Source organism: Macaca thibetana, chromosome 20, assembly GCF_024542745.1.
Source record: "Macaca thibetana thibetana isolate TM-01 chromosome 20, ASM2454274v1, whole genome shotgun sequence".
Classification (NCBI taxonomy): domain Eukaryota; kingdom Metazoa; phylum Chordata; class Mammalia; order Primates; family Cercopithecidae; genus Macaca; species Macaca thibetana.
The window spans coordinates 49,851,326-49,870,184 of NC_065597.1; the positions used below are offsets into that span (position 1 = coordinate 49,851,326).

Genomic DNA, 18,859 nt, shown 5'->3' on the forward strand with positions numbered 1-18,859 from the left:
ATATTTAAAGTAAAGAGAAACTAAGGAGAAACCTCAGTTCCTTAAAGAACCTTTTTTGCTAGACAGGCAACTGTAGAGAAAGGCTTCTCCTGAGCCTAAGGTCCCTGGAAATTTAACCAAACTAACTTGAAACTAACACCTCACACCTGAATGGACTTGAGAGTAAGACAGCCCTGGGTTAGAATTCTCGTTCCGTCACTGTCTGGTAAGGTGACCTTTAGCAAGTGATTTGATCTCTGTATACCTCAGTTTCCTCACCTGAATTATCTAAGGGGTAGTAGTACCCGCTTTCCAGGATATTGTGAGACTTACAGGTGACAGGAGACATAGAGCAGGGCCATAGGCTCATGGCACACAGGCCCGATCTAGCCGTGTGTTTTGTTTGGCTCACAGTGTTTGTTTGTGTTGAATTTGTTGCTGGCATTTAAAAATCAGAAATTTTCACCTAAAAAGTCTGACTGTCAACTTCTCTGTAAAAATGCAATTAGGCAACGTTGAACTTCATTCCTTTATTAGCAGTTGGCTAGGCAGAGGGAACTGCCCCATTTCAGAGGGGCTCACCTTCCCCTCTCACCATGGACACCTGCTTCCCACTGTGTAGCCTGCGGCCTGCTTCACGCTGGGATGTCATTTGCCTGACCGTTGAAAGTAAGTTCATGCATAGGACCCATTGCCCAGTGAGTGGTTTCCATCACCTTGAGGCCTGGGGGTGGGACAAGAGGACTTTACAGAAGAAAGATCAGCATGACTTACAGCGCAGACAGTGGTGGCTTTGGCTCCTTGTGCTGGATTAAGGCAGCAGGCACCAAGATGGTGATGGTCAGGATGTTTAGATTGTCACATGCATGCACAAGGAGCCATTCTGATGGCTGGAGGGATGTCTTTGCCCACACTGTCGCCCACCTCTCTGCTGCTGCGACTGGAAACCTGGGCTCATGGTGAGTCCTTCCCTCACTTCCATGGCACGCTGTAGCTCAGTTACTCATCTGTGTGAATTCTTTCCAGCTAGCTCCTGAGCTCCTTCAGGGTGGTGACCACACGCTTTTCATGCTTTATGTCCTTTCTAAAGGCTGTGCAGTGTCTGCTTGAAACAGGGTAGGCGCTAAGCAGATGCTGAGCAAATTTAATTTAATTAAGTGCCACTTCAGTTACTTTCCATACGCAGGAGGCAAGAGATGAAGGCAGTTTTCAGGGTTTTTTTGCCTTGAGCTTTGTCTTTCCAGTTTGCAAAATTAACATAAAACCTTCCCTCTAAGGCATTATGGAGGAGACAAAGCTCAAATAATAAAGATGATGTATTATTTCATTTAAATTTACAGATATACCTGGATCTAGTATATAAATTATTTCTAAAACTCCTTAACGAATTTGGATTTAGGCATCTTTCAAATGCATATTTCACTGCACAGAAGGCTTCAGTGATCTGTTTTGCAAAAAGCAAAAAAACTTTGGAAATGTAAACAGCCCCGCTGAACTGATCTGTTTTGCAAATTTGGATTATTTTCTTCAAGTGTTTACCAGTCATCCTGTGTTTATTAAATTGTGCTGAGAAAAGAAAGGGAGAGAAGTAGAAGTGAACTCAGCAGTCTGTCGGAAAATGATCCCAGTTGGAAACAACTCACAGAAATTGTGCTCCCTGGGGCTAATGACTGAGGCGGTCAACTGGCTGGTTTTTCCAGGTTGTCACAAGCTCAGCATTGAAAGGACTGTGGGGTGAAGTAGCTGTGAATGAGATGGACTCTCTCCTCAGAGCTGTTGCCCCTGTGACTGTAAAAAAAAAAGTTCAGTAAGATTTCAGGACATGAGATCAGTATACAGAAGTCCATTGTGTTTCTATAGACCTGCCATGCACAATCTGAAAATGAAATTAAGAAAACAATTTTGTTCACGGTAATTTAGGAATAAATTTAACAAAAGGAGTACAAAACATATACTCTGTGAAAACTACAAAATGTTGCTGAAAGTTAAGATTTATGTAAATGGAAAACATCCCAGGTTCCTGGATCCAAAGACTTCACAGTATAACGAATCTACTGATTCCACACAGCCCGTGTGAGAATCCCAACTGACTCCTCCTCAGAAATTAACAGGCTGATTCTGAAATTCACAGGGAATGCAAAGGGACCCAGAGAGCTAAAACAATCCTGAAAAAGAAGAATAAAGTAGAACTCACACTTCCTGCTTTTTAAACTTACTGCAAAGCAATAGTAATGGAGACAGTGTGATACCGGCACAAGGGTAGACAGATAACCGAATAGAACTGAGAGTCCAGAAATAAACCACACATCTATGGTCAAATGATTCTCGGCAAAAGTGCCAAGCCCATTCGATGGGGAAGGTGTGGTCAGTCATGAAAGGCCATGACTGTGTGGTTCCATTTATAGGAAAGTCCATAATGGGGGAATCTGGAAGTAGATAGTGAGTGCTTAGGGCAGGGGTGCGGGGAGAGAGGAGCGAGAAAGGGTTTGAGGTGATGAGAATGTTCTAGAATCGACTGGTGATGGATGCAGGGGCCTGTGAATATAGTAAGAAACCATTGACTTGTACAGATTAAATGGATGAATTGTGTGATATGCAAATTATATCTCAACAAAGCTATTAAAATTTTAAGAAGTAAATAATAACCAAGAAACCTAGCAGGGTATAGCAAATTAAAGTATGATAGTTAAAATGGCCAACAGGCACAGTTAAAAAGTTAAAGTAGGATTGATGTATACAAGCTAAGAAAAAAGAAATGAACCATATTAAGAATGATTAAAATGCAACAAATAAATCCAAAAGTTTAAAGGAACTTTGAAACCAAAAAACGAATTAAAAAGAATCAAGATTAGAAAAACAAAAAAGATAAAAGGTGAATATGAACAGAAAAAGAGCAGAAAAAGATTGTCAGAGATGTTAAAAGCCTAGAAAATTGATTATGCTGGAGGGAAAATGGTTAAAACAGTTAAAAAGTGATTAAAGAACACTAGCTTAAAAAATGAATAAGAGAAGTAAAAGAAAGACATGGTAATATGGCAGAAGCTCTGTTGAAAGCAAGAACTTTAAAGAGGGGTAAGAGCCCCAAGGGTGTGAATTTCTGGGCTGAGTAACTTCTGCTGAGTCCTAGACAGTTCTCTGGAAGGGACCCAGGCACCTGGGGAGCGCCCTTTGCCGGGAACTGGCCTCTTCCCTCCTCTTTGCTCTCCCCCAGGAGGGACCAGCCACTCAGTCCTGCAGACAGCAGGAGGCTTTGGCCTCCCTCAGCAGGGAAATGTGTTGTGTTTCTTGGAAGAGCACAGTGGGGACAGGTGGGAGGAGTGTGAGGACTGGGGAAGAGAAGCAGGCTGGAACAGGATGGGTGACTGGCCGTGCGCTGAGGGAGGGGCCCTAAGATTTTCTTGTAAGACCTCTCTAAGGTGTAGCTGGCTGATGCCTTTGCAGGCTGAGAAGGGAATGCTCCCTGCGCTAGGAAGAGTTGAAGGCAGGTGCCAGAACTTGTGAGCAGGGGAAATGACCGTACAGGGTGAGGGCCTGGCGGCGGACGGAGGTATCCATGGGGCCAGTGCAGCGACTGGGATGTTTCTCAGTGAGGGATATGGCCTCCTTAAATAGCCCCTGGCTCAGAGCCCTCAAGAGAGGTTCGCTGCTGCTGTTAGCACTGCACAGTTGACACCAGCCCCTCCCATCTATTGATCACACTTTAAGAGCACTGGGGAGGCTGGGCGCCGTGGCTCACACCTGTAATCCCAGCACTTTGGGAGGCCCAGGTGGGCGGATCACTTGAGGTCTGGAGTTCAAGATCAGCCTGGCCAACATGGTGAAACCCCATCTCTACTAATAATACAAAAATTAGTTAGGCATGGTGGCAGGCACCTGTAATCTCAGCTACTTGGGAAGCTGAGGCAGGAGAATCGCTTGAACCTGGGAGGTGGAGGTTACAGTGAGCTGAGATCGCACCTCTATTCTCCAGCCTGGGTGACAGAGCGAAACTCCATCTCAATAAAAAAAAAAAAAAGAGAGAGAGAGCATTGGGGACCTCAAATCAGCTACCAACTCAGCCCAAGGGTTTGGGGAGGTGATTGACTCAGAAGCTGTACACCAAGAGCGTTTCAAGAGCATTTATATAATTTTCTGAACCCTTGTAAACCCCCATGTGTACTATTGTCAGTACCCTTGTTTCCTCGAACAATTAGTGAGAAAAACCCAAGACCCTGTGGGCTTGTCTAGAGGCACTAAAAAGAGGAAAGAACTGGGCGAGATGCCATATTGTTATCCCATTTTGTGGTCAGTCTTGGAGTGGAGGGAAGTGGAAAAAACATCGAGATGACAGTCCAGGCAAGGCTGGCTGGGCATGGTGGCTCATGCCTGTAATCCCAGCACTTTGGGAGGCCGAGGCAGGCGGATCATTTGAGGTCAGGAGTTGAAGACCAGCTTGGCCAACATGGTGAAACCCCATCTCTACTAAAAATGCAAAAATTAGCCAGGTGTGTTAGTGCACGCTTGTAATCCCAGCTACTTGGGAAGCTGAGGCACGAGAAACGCTTGAACCCAGGAGGTGGAGGTTGTAGTGAGCTGATCATGCCATTGCACTCCAGCCTGGGCGACAGAGTGAGACTCCATGTCAGCAAAACAAAACCAGACCAAACACAAGGTCTCACTCTGTCTCACCCAGGCCAGAGTGCAGTGCTGTGATCATGGCTCACTGCAACCTTAGCCTCGCAGGCTGAGCAATCCTCACCCCTTAGCCTTCCAAGTAGTGGGACTACAGGGGTGTGCCACCACACCAGCTAATTTTTTAAAAAAATTGTTGTTTTGTAGAGATGGGATCTCACTTGTTGTCCATGCTGGTCTCGAACTCTTGGGCTCAAGCGATCCTCCTGTCTTATCCTCCCAAAGTGCTGGGGTTACAGACGTGAGCCACTATGTCCAGCCTTGTTTCTTTCATTCTAGTCCTTCTAACCATACAATCCTGTCAGTACTATTTTCTTTCTTTCTTTCTCTCTCTTTCCTTTCTTTCCTTCTGTCTCTCTCTCTTTTTTCTTTTCTTTGTTTTTCTCTTTTCTCTTCCCCTCTTTCTTTTTCTTTATTTCACCGGTGAGAAAACAGAGGCACACGTCCCTTGCCTGAGGTCGCAGAGCTGGGCAGTGCTGGTGCAGAGATTTGAATAGAGTGTCGGTTACTTACTCTGCTGCCTCCCATGTGAGACTAGGCTGAACTCAGGAGGAAGTGGAAATCGGGTAGTTGAGTTCCTGGGGCCTGAGCTTGGCTGGGACACTGGCTAAGGGTAAAACCAGTCTAGGACAGCTCCCATGGGCCTGAGGGTCTGTGGATCTGGACTCCCTTTCAGGCCTCCCTCCCTCCAAGCCAGCTTCCTTGTCCACTGCAGAAATAGCTTCCAGTCAGTCCCAAACATCATGCCTACAAAATAAACAAGAAAATATACTATGGTTGGCATAGAAACCTTCCACAGCTACCTTTCTCTGTATCCTCACCTTTATTCCTGCCCTCTCCCCTCCCCTTCCCCAGTAGGCCCCTTTTCCATCTCAGCGCCTTTGCTCATACTCTTCCTTTTGCCTGGAACACCTGTCTTCTTCTGCCTTATCAGACAATTCTTAGTATCCTTTACTGTCCCACCCAAATGCCACCTCCTGTCTCTGCTGTCCCCTGCCTAGCCCCATCCTGCCTCTTTCTCATTTCCAGGCTCTGTGCATGCTTAAAGCAGGGTCTGAGGGTGTTGTAGCACATTTCCCAGCATGGTTGGCTGGCGCTGCTAGTAGTCAACCAACCAGAGAGCATGCGTTGAGTGCCTAATTTGCCTCAAGTGTTACGCTAGGGCCCTTGAATGCATTCATTCATTTAGTCCTTACTACCAGCTTGTTCTAGGCATGCTGTTAGAATTACCCTCATTTTACCCATGAAGAACTTGAGGCTCAGAGACGTAAGGAGCTTCCCCATGGCTGAGCCAGAATTCAAACCCAGGCATGTGAAGCCTGAGCACATTGTCCTTCCTGTGCTGCCCGCCAGCCTCTCTCTCACACACACAACCTTTTGCAGGGGCAGGAAACCTGTCTCTCTCATCTGTTTGTGTTCTGGGCCCAGCACAGAATAAATGCTTGTGGAGTCAAATCGAGTTAAAGGCCCCAAGCACTGTCTGATATTTTCAGCCCAGGTGACTGGGTATGCCACTTGATCCTCCAAAGCTGTGCGTTTCCAAGGTTGAACGATCAGAGTTGTAAAAGCAGTAGCAAACATTTACAGAGCACTACCTCCACGCCAGGCGCTGTCCTAAGGTTTCTATGAGGAAGATGCTATTATTATCCCTATTTTATAGATGAGGAAACAGGCCTAGAGGCCGTATTACATAGCCAAGTTATACAACCAGCAAAGGCTGCCAGAGGCAGGGTAACACCAGATTGACTCCGGAGCCCATAATTTAACCTGTACCACCATTGCCCTGGGGTGTGTGCTGCAGCACCCCCACCTCTGTTATTCAGTGTTCCCTGAATTCTGTGCTTTCAGCCTGTGGCCAGGCGTGTGTGTGTGTGTGTGTGTGTGTGTGTGTGTGTGTGTGTGTGTGTGTGTTGGGCGGGGGTGGCGGGGAGGTAACACACTGAATTTACAGGACATCTGCCTGCCTTACCAGTAGGACTTTCCCATTGCTTGTGATCCTTAAAGAGGAAAGCTGCCGTGGGGTTCGTTTGTTCCCATCTTGCTTTTGTTCTTTCTTGGGTTGATCACAGTTGAGAGTGTCATTTTACTAGGAGGCCAGATGGATTTTTCACTGGAAACGGGAGAAACACAGACTGTTGGTTCCACCTCACAGCTACTCTGGTTTTTCCTTTGCAATGAATCGTGCTCTCTGATGGAAATTTGAAATTCTAGCCTAGCCAGGTGGCCTAGTGTGGAAGGCATCGGTTAGATCACATGACCACTCTGAGTGTCAATTTTCTTTCTCTTAAAATGGCAATAATAACTTGCAGAAGCCACGTGGTTAGTAAAATCGCTTCCGAAAACACTAAACACAATGGCTGGCTCATACTAGGTGCTCCTTAAGGAGTTACTCCTTCTCTTTTTCTCGTCTGGGTCTTCAGAATGTCAGAATGAAGTCCATCTTGGATCCTGGACACAAAAGATCTATGTGATTCCTTTGTGTTGGACTGCTAATATTAGCATGCCATGTCTTTAAAATGCCTGAAACTCCTTGTGCCTGTGAGCGGGTGCTGGTTTTATCTTACTGCCTTTCGTTCCTGGGAAGAAAGCCCTGTGTCCAGGGACCAGGGGTTGCCATTAGCAAGTCCCCAGTTCCTCCCAGGGGAATTGCTGGTCACTGAGGTGGTAGCTTAAATGGGGCAGTACGCCCCAGTCACCCTGGATGACGTGCGCTTACTCGGGTCTTGCTCTGCCCCTGTGGCTTTTGGCTTTAGCTGACTTGTAGTCTGGAACAGGTACCTTCAAAAAGGCAAGTAGGAGCCAGAGGGATTTTAATAATAGAAACTGAAATTCTAAAGCTGGTAAAACTCTAGAACTGTGGGAAAGGCACACAGGGCTGGTGGAACTCCTTCCGGATGGTCCCTTGGAATCACAAGGCACACACTACACTGTTCCATCGTTTACCTGCCTGATCTCTTAACAGTTCTCCCCACAAGGCTAAACACTGTCATCAGCCCTAATTTTCAGGCAAGACACTTGAGGCTGAGGGAGGTCAGCCACCTTGTCCAGGCCCACCTGACACAGCAGCAGGGCTCACAGCCAGCTCTGTGGCAGAGAGTCTGGCTCCCCCACCACAGTGCTGGGCTGCCTCTCCAGCACAAGGTTTCCAAAGGAAAGATGTGCACCAGGCTCGACTCGGTGGCTCATGCCTGTAACCCTCTACTTTGGGAGGCCAGGGTAAGAATGTCACTTGAGGCCAGAAGTTCTAGACCAGCCTAGGTGACAAAGCAAGATCCCATCTCTACAACAAATAAAAAAAAAAAAAATGATCCGAGCGTGGTGTTGTATGCCTGTAGTCCCAGCTACTCGGAGGTGAGGTGGGAGGACCGTGTGAGCCCTGGAGTTCGAGGCTGCAGTGATTGTGCGGCTACACTCCAGCCTGGGCAACAAAGTGAGACTCTGTCTCAAAAGAAAAAAAAAGATGTCACGGCATGGGGAAAGGAAAATGTTTCTGTGATTGGTATGTTGTGAAAGAGCAAAGCCAGACACAGCTTGGTTAAATAAAACAGGGCCTACTTGCTGGGCAGATACAGAAGAGAGTCAGCGCAGTTGGGATTCACAGCAGAGAAATCAGCTATGCCCTGTGGGGCAGGCAGAGCCACCGATCCCATGGCCAAAACATTCGGAGAGTCACTCCAGGCCTTCTGGAAGCACAGCCACCTCACGCTGGGCCCAGCCTCAGCACCTGCTCCGGGTCGTGGGTGCTTTGTGGGTCCTGGGGCTGATGATGCCTATTGTGGTTGCACAGAACAGCTCATAGTCCTCCCGCATCGCCCTCAGCCCCCGTGGCCAACAGCTGAGCCTCATGCTCAGAACCAGAGCAGGGGGGCGCCTTCCCGCGATCTCCAGGAGGCAAGCCATCATGACCAGAGGGCAGCTTTGGGGCTTATCCCACAATAAGAGGGGGCCCGCCACCCTGAATGCCACTGATGTTTGTCATGCCTCAGCACTGTGCTTGCTAGGTGCTGGTGGTACTATTCAGAGTAACTCCCCTACTGGCCGAGTGCATCCACTGCAGGCTGGCAGCCTGGGCTGACTGACATCCTAGCTCTGCCACTCCATAGCGCCATCACTTTGAGCAAGTGCCTTAGCTTCCGCATCTGTGAAATGGAGCTTACAGGGACCTGCCTCCCTTGGGGTTGTGGGATTTTATGGGTTAATTCATGTACCGCCCTTGGCATGGTGCCTGGCTCCCAGCAAGTGCTGGGTGGTCATGTTGAGGGATTGCTCCATGCCAGCCTCTGTACAGATGTTGTCTCGGCCATGCTAACATTAACCCCGTGACACAGAGAACACTGTCATCCCATTTTGCAGGTCGGAAAACAAAGAGTCATACTTGGTAATTTCCCCAAAGTCACAGACATGGGGAGCTGTGGAACTTGAGATGGAAACACTTCTCTGCCTGGCCCTGGAGCCCAAGTTCATCCACACCTTCCCTCCAAACGTTTATTCAGGAGGTAGTTGTGCCATTTGTTGGAGGAGGGGCATGGGATGGATGTCGGTTGCTCCACTAGTAGAGAGGTGAGGACGGTGAACCAACTTGGTGGGGAGAAGAAGGGTTTTTTTTGTTTTTTTGTTTTGTTTTCTTTTGTTTGAAACAGGGTCTCACTCTATTGCCCAGGCTGGAGTGCAGTGGTGTGATCATAGCTCACTACAACCTCAAACTTCTGGGCCGAAGCGATCCTCCTGCTTCAGCCTCCCGAGTAGCTGGGACTACAGATGCACACCTCCAAAGCCTAGCTGATTTTTTTGTATTTGTTAGGGAAATGAAGTCTTGCTCTCTTGCCCAGGGTGGTCTCAAACTCCTGACCTCAGGTGATCTGCCCTCCTCGGCCTCCCAAAGTGCTGGGATTACAGGCATGAGCCACTGCGCCCGGCCAAGATCAGAAGCTTTGAAGGCTGTGAGGCTTTTTCTCTTTTTTGCCTACTGAGGTCACGCGTTTACTAGTACCGTTTCTTGCCTTCCACCGTGTTTATTTTGAGGGCTGTCCTGTGGGTCTTTTCCTAGCTAATTAGCCTCTTAAGGAAGTTTAAAAGGAGAAGAAATAGCGCTGGGCCACTGGCTGAGGACGCCTTGGGTCTGACTCCCCTAAGTGCTGTGTTGTGCTGCTGCTCAGGCAGAAGCCAGCGTCCCTGACCCCGGGTCACTCAGCTATTCCCAGTCTCAGGGACGTTTTGAATCGGGGCGTCTAAACCAAAGGTTTAGAGCCTGGATTCTGGAGCCAGATTGCCTGGTAAATGCCAGCTTCTCACTGGCAAAGGGACATTTGTTTGTGTGAATTCCTCAGCTCCTTAGTGTTCTCATGTGGGACTGGAATGATCACCCTTACCTCCTCTGGCCATGGTGAGGGTCAGTTCATAGGGCACACAGGGAGCCTAGGACAGCATCCAGGATGTAGTACTGGATAAATGGTTGTAGTGTTATTAGGAGCAATAGGTTGCTCGTGTGAGCAGCATGGTGGGGTGGGGGTTGGGAGGGGGTTGACTAGCGGACAGTCTAGGGGGGAATGGCGTGGTGGTCTTGTCTTCCTTTGTGCTGAGTGTGTTGGCCACCAGCTGCTAGAGGTGCTACTTGTAGAAAGGGAGCCTGGCAGGGGACCCTGTCCCAGTGCCCGAGGCTTTAGATAGTTCTTACTCATGTCCACAGTCCCGAGAGTCCCCTTGTCCCCATATTTCCCCTCCTGATTGTTTAAGCCTCCCATTCTGAAAGAGAGGGATTGCAGGAGAGGGCAGGGCAGGGTCCTGGAGCACAGGGCAGAGCCAAGAGGGACGGCAGGAGGCCCGGCGGGGACTTGGCAGGAGCCGAGGCTTCAGGCCTGCGCTGGGGCCTTAGGTTGCCTCTAATGAAAAGCCGTGCCCTGGGGAACTTTCTGTTGCTGTGAGGAGTGGAGGGGTCAGCAGCAGGTTGGTGCCTGGGGACCACTTCTGCTGGCCGCTTGCCCTAGGCTGGCTCCCCCTAGAGTGTCTCCTGAGGTCTGTTGAGTTCCAGGCATCTCCTGAGTTCCAGGCCCTAAGATGCTTATTTGTGAACTTCACCTGCAAGCCACATGCTGTGCCCCCAGAAGAACCTCCTGCTCGAGTAGAGGTGGCTGGTCCTGACTTTCCTTGGACCTCAGTCTTGTGTGCTGTCGGGGGTGGCATTTCACACTCGCGGGCAGGGTCCTGTACTAGAGGGCTGGGCTCCAGGGCCAGAGTCAGTGCCCACTCCTTGCTGTAGCACCCAGGATTCTGTGCATCCACATGCTGATGAAAATTGGTGGAGAAGCTGTCCCTATTATTCTTAGGACTACTGTAACAAATTACACCAACCTAGTGACTTCAAACCACACAGATAGATTACTATCTGAAATGACTTTCACTAGGGTAAAATCAAGATGTTTGCAGGGCAGTGTTCCTTCTGGAGGCTTTAGAAGAGAATTCATTCCCTGGCCTTTTTTAGTTTCTAGGAGGCACCTGCATTCCCTGGGTTGTGGTCCCTTTCTCTGTTTTCAAACCCAGCAGTGTAGCATCTTCCAGTCTCTCACTCTGATCCTACTGCCTCTCTCTTTTAACGACTTTTTGTTGTTGTTTAGTGTTTTGTTTTGAGACAGGGTCTCTGTCACCTGGGCTGGAGTGCTGTGGTGTGAGCTGGGCTCACTGCAACCTTGACCTCCCAGGCTCAAGTAGTCCTCTCACTTCAGCCTCCTGAGTAGCTGGGACTACAGGCACATGTTACCACACCTGGCCAATTTAAAAAAATTTTTATAGAGTTGTGTCTTGCTATGTTGCCAAGGCTGGTGTTGAACTCCTGGGCTCAAGTGATCCTCCCTGCTTTGGCCTCCCAAAGTGCTGAAATTACAGATGTGAGCCACCATGCCCAGCCTAAGGACTCTGTGGTATTACATTGGGCCCACCCAGATAATCCAGGATAATCTTATCTCAAAATGCTTAACTTCACCCTGACAACAATGACCCCCAAAAATCCACGACGCCTTAATTTAATCACTTCTGCAGAGTCCCTTTGGCCATGGAAGGCAACATGTTCACAGGTTCCGGGGATGAAGACGTGAACATCTTTGCAGGGCAGTTTTCCCACTCCGGGTTATCGTGTATCACAGGATATCTTGGTGTTCATGTTGGAGACCGGCGACCTTAACTGAGTCACTTTTCCCGTCACTTACAAGCTGTTGGGAGCTTGGACAAGTTACTCAACCCCTCTGTTCCCTAGCGTCTTCATCCAAGGGTTGTTGGGACCGAATGAGTTAGCACATGTCAAGTGTCAAGAAGTCCCCATTTTTCCTTGTACCTTTTCTAGTTCTTACCTACATGTACACTTATCTTTCTCTTGTTATAGCCGTAGGCACAAGTGTGTTATTTTTTCCCCATGTTTTACTTTTGTAGGTTGCAGTATAGGTGCAGTGCGATGATTTGAAGGCAGACACTAGTCCACAGAAAGTGAGGTGGCTGGTAGGTATGCCACCCTCCACCCCCGTTGCTGATTTTTTTGTAGTACTCATAAGATTGCTCTAATGCTATAAAGAGTACTATAGTGAACCTATTAGTACTGATAGCCTTGTCCTCCTTTTGAGTTTTTTTCTTGGAATAAACGTTTACACTTGGAATCATTGTAAAATCCCCTCGAAATGCTCTAGAAGGGTTATACAGCTCATTTACACTGCTGCCACACCTTATTGGCAGTGAGTATTAGCTTAAAAGGAAAAAGATATTTTTTATCCTTTTGGCAAATACCGCTTGCGTGCTTGCTGAGTGTGGGCCGTGTCCTGGGTGCTGGGAAGAGACAGGCACGTCTCCTGTTGTCATGGAGCTGGTCTCCAGCAGGAGAGGGCGACTGTTGATTTAACAGAACTAATAGCACCTCGTTATTCCTTCCATTTGCATTGCTTTCTTCCCTCATTCTTCTAAAAACAAAAGGCAGCTTTATGGAATACATTGTCAGGTCTTGTGGTCCTGACCACATCTTTAAACCTCCGGACATGGTGATGTGTATGACCTTTGTGGGGATCTCTGTCTCTGCCGACATGTGCTGTGATATTTCAGAACCCCTCACCTCCCCCAGGCAGCGCTGCTTTCACTCATTGCTGGAAAACCCGTGCTTGTGTTGCCAGGGACTGATGTCATGGTTCGGTGCCTCAAGCTGCTGAAGGAATTTAAACGGAATGACCATGATGATGACGAGGACGAGGAGGTCATCTCCAAGACAGTGCCTCCCGTGGACATCGTGTTCGAGCGGGATATGCTCACGCAGACCTATGACCTCAGTAAGTCTTGTTCCCACACCAGCTTGGATGTGGTTCCCGAGAATCTGAGTCAAGAAGTGCTTTGCCCACATGTGGAGAGAGGACTCTGCTATAGAGAATGTAATACAATGGGAAGCGCCTTGGTTCCCCAGAAGGGTTCAGGCTTTGAGATCAGATTGGAGTTTGAATCCTTGCTCTGCCACTTAGCCATATGACTTTAATGAGGTCTCTGAGCCCCAGTTTCCTCATCTGTAAAAGCAGGCATTTTAAAGTTCTTCAGAGACACAGAATCAGTAGGAAAAATATATGTAGATGTATGAAAGGAGCTTATTAAGGTAATTGGCTCGTGCAGTTATGAATGCTGAGAAGTCCCACTAGCTCATCTGTGAGCTGGAGGCCCAGGGAAGCATCAGAACTAGGGAAGCCGCGGGGGCATGTCCCAGTTACCTAAGGCTGGAGAGCCTGGAGTTCTGATGGCCAAGAGCGGCAGCAGAGGGGGCTGCAGCTCCAGAAGAGAGAGAGGGCAAGTTCGCCTTCCTCTGGCTTCTTGTTCTGTCTGGGCCCCTGGCTAATGGGATGGTGCCCGCCCACATGGAGGGCAGATCTGTCCCACGTAGTCCACTGAGTTACACACCAGTCTCCTTCAGAAACACCGTCACAGGCACACCCAGAGATAAAACCTGACCAGTGATCTGGGTATCCCTTAATCCAGTCCCATTGACAACTAAGGTTAACCATCACATGTCGAGAGCATCAACACTAGCACATTATGAGGATAAATGAATCAAAATAAAAGAGCTGCTATAGGGTCTGGTGCATAGAAAGCACTGAAAAAAGAAAGCTATTACTATTATTATTCAAAGGTTCAAGAGCTATCTGTTGTTTTCTAAGATTGGTCTGGTGTTACCACAGGCCAGGAATCTATGATAAATGGGCAAAGAAAACATTCTCTCCAATTCCTAACCCTTCCCCCAGGTCCCCTAACTTTTGTGTAGGACAGCAGTGACCTAGTGTCATAGGTGGTGTGGCCTCAGGTCCCTGCAGGGAGGACAGAGCAGAAGGTGAAGCGGCTACAGGGGATCTGACTGAGCTGTGGGGTTGGCCCAGCCTTTTTGGAGGGCTGTTTGGTAGCTCCCTTCACATCTCTCAGAATGGGTTCCTCACAGCACAACTGGGGAAATGCTGCCCTTAACCCTTTCTTTTTTCTCTTTCTTTCTTTTTTCTCTTTTTTGAGATGGAGTTTCACTCTTGTTGTCCAGGCTGGAGTGCAATGGCGCCATCTCAGTTCACTGCAACCTCCGCCTCCCAAGTTCAAGTGATTCTCCTGCCTCAGCTTCCCAAGTAGCTGGGATCACAGGCCATGTGCCACCATACCCGGCTGATTTTTTTTTTTTTTTTTTTTTGAGACAGAGTCTCACTCTGTTGCCCACGCTGGAGTGCAGTGGCACGATCTCGGCTTCCTGCAAGCTCCGCCTCCCAGGTTCACGCCATTCTCCTGCCTCATCCTCCCGAGTAGCTGGGACTACAGGCACCCGCCACCACGTCCAGCTAATTTTTTTGTATTTTTAGTAGAGACGGGGTTTCACCGTGTTAGCCAGATGATCTTGATCTCCTGATCTCGTGATCCGCCCGTCTTGGCCTCCCAAAGTGCTGGAATTACAAGCGTGAGCCACCGCACCCGGCCAAAAGGAAGATACTTCTGAAAAGTCAAAGAGCTTTGCCACCACGTCTACCTTGCGGCTCGTGTGCTTTACTGCTGGGACTACCTGCCTACCTCCCAGTTCCTAAGCCAGCTCCTTCCTGAAGTTCTTAGTTCCAGCTTAGTAGGATGCATTTAAAGGGCCTCTGAGCGGCAGATATACTCACAATCCTGACATACACCAGCGTATGACAGCCCAGGAGTGGACAAGCTACACACAGCAACAGTGGGGCCCAGTGGTCTGCGAGTCATTTACTCCAGAGTTGAGGAATACCATTTCCTTTCAAAGTCCCCGCTTGCACGACTCTTACGGGACCGTGCAGTAGTCAGGGTCCACAATGCCTCTGTGTCTATCAAGAAACACTGGGAAATGAAGAATACACATTAAAAAAAGTTCTGAATTAAAAATTATTTTGATGCTTCTTAAAGAGGTCAGTTTCATTGATCTGAAACAGTTCATTCATGCGAAAGGGCTAATTTCTTGCCATTGGGTAAAGCCTATTGGGTTCCTGCATTTTCGTATTTCAGCTGTTGATCACCTGACATTTAGTATTTTAACGTGGTGTCGTGAGATAGTAAGCATTCAAACATTAGCTGTTAGCGTTACTAGCCTAGCATAGTATGTTACTCAGAGGCTTGGGAGGGAAGCACATTTGGGAGGATAAGGGAGAGAAATGGCGTATGTTTTGTTCTGTCTGTTAATTTCACAGCATTGAAATGTCTGCTGAAAAAGTGGGCTGGAAACTGACTTGTGCAGAACAGCTCCTTTGCAGCCGTTTGGGTTCATGTGTATTGTTTCTCACAGTTGAGCGCAGAGGCACGAAAGGAATTTCCCAAGCTGAAATCCGAGTGGCTATGAATGTGGGAAAACTAGAAGCAAGAATGCTGTGCCGACTCCTTCAAAGATTCAAAGTTGTCAAGGTAACATCATGAGCCTTCCCCCAACACTCCTTGTCTTTGGAGGTACATGCGGTATATTCGCTAAGGAGCATCTCAGTCAGAAGATTCGATGGCCTGACATGTGTGTCAAGGAGGCAGTTGGCCTCCCCGGGTCTGAGTGCAGTCCATAGCCATGTTATGTCTCTCCCTCACTGTGGTTCCTGTTTGTCTTCACTTTTTAAGAATTGAATGACTTGTCAGCTTTGAAAAGTCAGAAAGTAGCCGGGCATGGTGGCCTACACCTGTAATCCCAACACTTTGGGAGGCTGAGGCAGGTGGATCACCTGAGGTCAGGAGTTCGAGACCAGCCTGGCCAACATGGTGAAACCCTGTCTGTACTAAAAGTACAAAAAATTAGCCAGGCGTGGTAGTGCATGCCTGTAATCCCAGCTACTCGGGAGGCTGAGGCAGGGGAATTACTTGAACCCAGGAGGCAGAGGTTGCAGTGAGCTAAGTTGGCACCATTGCACTCCAACCTGGGCAACAAAAGTAAAACTCCATCTCAAAAAGAAAGAAAAGTCAGAAGGTGATGTGGCCACCCCAGGAGCCTACTCCCATGTGGGGACAGTCAGCTGGGGCTGGCCACTCTGTTCACCTGCTTCAGACAAAGCAGTGCTCTCCAGGGTTCCACCATCCCCACCTGGCCCTCCTTCTCATGCATGTTACTTGCCAGGTGCCTGGGGACATCGAGTTGGCCAGCTATGCCCGTCTGGCACTCTTCTTTTGTAATTCAGACCTGTGGTCTCAGCCCCTGACATGCCACTCTCGTCTTGCTCACGATCTGGTCATCTGGCTGGAAGGCAGTATTATAGTTGGGTGAATGACTGCAGCACACTTAGCCCCATCCTGGCATGTGGTGGTACCTAGATGTTACTCTTCTCCTGTCAAAGGCCCTGGGAAGAGCCCCTTGCCCTTTTCTGGAAGTTAAAATGGGTGTGGATCACTGATGCCCAGTCCACCAATCCTCATGGCAGTGGCTAAGTGCAGCTCGAGTTCTCCAGTCTAACTTCTCAGTCTGCATCACAAACACTTGCTGCTTACTGACCATTTTGTGTGGGCCACGTCTTGTCCCAGGCACTGGGGCTATATGGAAGGTTAAGTCAGGGCCCTGCCCCTGAGAAGCTCATAGCCTCATAGAGCAAACACACATTCAGGGTTGTACTTCAGAAAAGGATCCCTGTGGAAGCAAGACCTGGGGGATTACAGAGAGGAAGAGCCTGGAGGAAGCATCAGTGTTGCCCAACCCAGGGCCCAGGCAGTAAGACAGGAGACACAGAAGAAAGACAATGAGGAAATAGACGCCACAGACCACCTGAACCCCTGTGGGTATGATGCCCTCTTTGCAGTGGGATAAACACATCTTATTCCCTCTAGGGATTCATGGAAGACGAAGGTCGGCAGCGAACCACCAAGTACATTTCCTGCGTGTTTGCAGAGGAGAGCGACCTAAGCCGGCAGTACCAAAGAGAGAAGGCCCGCAGTGAGCTCTTAACCACCGTGAGCCTGGCATCTATGCAGGAGGAGTCGCTTCTGCCTGAAGGCGAGGACACCTTCCTCTCTGAGTCGGACAGTGAGGAGGAGAGGAGCAGCAGCAAGCGGAGACGCAGAGGGTCCCAGAAGGACACAAGAGCCTCTGCGAACCTCCGGGCTAAGACCCAGCCTCATCACTCCACCCCAACCAAGGGTAGGGAGCGCGTGGGGCGGGCGGGGGCTGCGTGCACTGCACTACTGGGCACCTGCAAGAAACACCCCTTCAGTTCAGCAAATGCCTGCAGTTGCCCTTGGAACCATCCTAATGAGAGGCCCGATGCTGTCACTTGTACCACATCATCATGGGTTTGGAGGAGAGGGTCCTGTGGTATCTCCTGGCTGCTTGCAAATCATTTCTTCATGGCCGATGTTTTGTTTGCTTGTTTTTACTATTAAAGGATGGAATTTCATAAGCTTCCTCTGCCCCCTCCCCTCCAACAGTCTAAGACTCCTCCAAGTTTTTAGTTTAGTTATAGAAAACTTTTTTTAAATGCATAGTGAGTGGTGCTGATGACCCGTTTGCAAATCTGGTACCCAGCTCTGAGCCCCCTGGGTACATTGTTAAATGTCCAGCTTAGGAGGGACTCCTACTGGCATTTCATAGGTAGAGGCCAGGATGCTGTTTAACATCCTGCAATACACAGGACAGCCCCTGACACAGAGAATTAACTGACCCAGACGTCAGCACTGGCTAGGTGGAGAAGCCCTGCTGTAGATGAGAGGCCAGAAGGAGGAGCCCAAGCTACTGCTGGTCTAGTTCCCTCACCTTTCAACTGAATCTCAGCAGAATCCTCTGGCCCGTGTGGGTCTGGTCTGACTGCCAAGCAGGAATGCCCTCCTGGCCTCCCCCTTGATTTGTTCTACCTCTTTCCTCCACCACAGGTGGGTGGAAAGTTGTAAACCTACACCCATTGAAAAAGCAGCCACCCTCCTTCCCAGGAGCCGCTGAAGAGAGAGCCTGCCAGAGCCTTGCCAGCAGGGACAACCTCTTGGATACCAGCAGCGTTTCAGAACCCAGTGTGTCCTTTGTCTCCCACTGTGCGGACAGTAACAGTGGTGACATAGCTGTGATCGAGGAGGTCCGGATGGAAAACCCAAAGGTCAGTGCATGCAGAGGGAGGGAGTTGTCTCCGAGAAGGAGCCTGTGGCCTCATGGTTTCTGTGCTTAGGAATCACATGATCGCAGTGGAGTCATCCACAGCGAGAGTGCTGCGTGCCGAGGCCTGCCTGTGCTTCCCGCTGAGGCCTGCCTGTGCTTCCCGCCGAGGCCTGCCTGTGCTTCCTGGGCAGTAGCGCGGTGCTCATTTACACACCACCTTCATGCAGCCTGGGCCCTACGCAGAGATTGTCTGCATGGTTATCCACCCAGTGGCTTATTAATTTCCAACAACTTATTCTTTTCAGTTAGATTTGTTTTAGAGGGAAACCTATATGCCTAATTTAGATCAATGGTTCTTACCTAGTTTTACCCCTTTTCTGTTCATTGGATGCCACAATTCTCTATGGAGTCAGGATTGGCATTTACCCCAGGGGACATTTGGCGATATCTGGAGACAGTTCTCAGTGCCACACTTAGGGAGAGGCTGCTACTGGCATCCAATAGGGAGAGGTTAGAATGCTGTTAAACATCCTACAATACACAGGACAGAGCTTCACAGCAGAGAATTTCCTGGCCCAAATGTCAGCACTGGCAACGTGGAGAAACTCTGCTTTAGATAAATGGCCAATATCATTTGTCATAAAAAAGAAAGTAATCATAGAATAG

The 18,859-nt window shown here is 48.9% G+C and overlaps 2 protein-coding genes across 2 annotated transcripts in view; both read left to right on the forward strand.

The window, feature by feature from the left end:
* Positions 1-18,859, forward strand: part of NSMCE1 (NSE1 homolog, SMC5-SMC6 complex component) — a 369,302-nt gene that overhangs the window by 68,340 nt on the left and 282,103 nt on the right. The gene's annotated exons all lie outside the window — the stretch shown is intronic.
* The window catches only part of GTF3C1 (general transcription factor IIIC subunit 1), an 86,567-nt gene that overhangs the window by 23,342 nt on the left and 44,366 nt on the right, over positions 1-18,859 (forward strand). The window contains exons 7-10 of the mRNA XM_050773877.1: positions 12,795-12,947; positions 15,431-15,546; positions 16,939-17,248; positions 17,977-18,194. Coding sequence (XP_050629834.1) covers positions 12,795-12,947; positions 15,431-15,546; positions 16,939-17,248; positions 17,977-18,194 — 797 coding nt within the window. The remainder of the gene's footprint in view (positions 1-12,794; positions 12,948-15,430; positions 15,547-16,938; positions 17,249-17,976; positions 18,195-18,859) is intronic.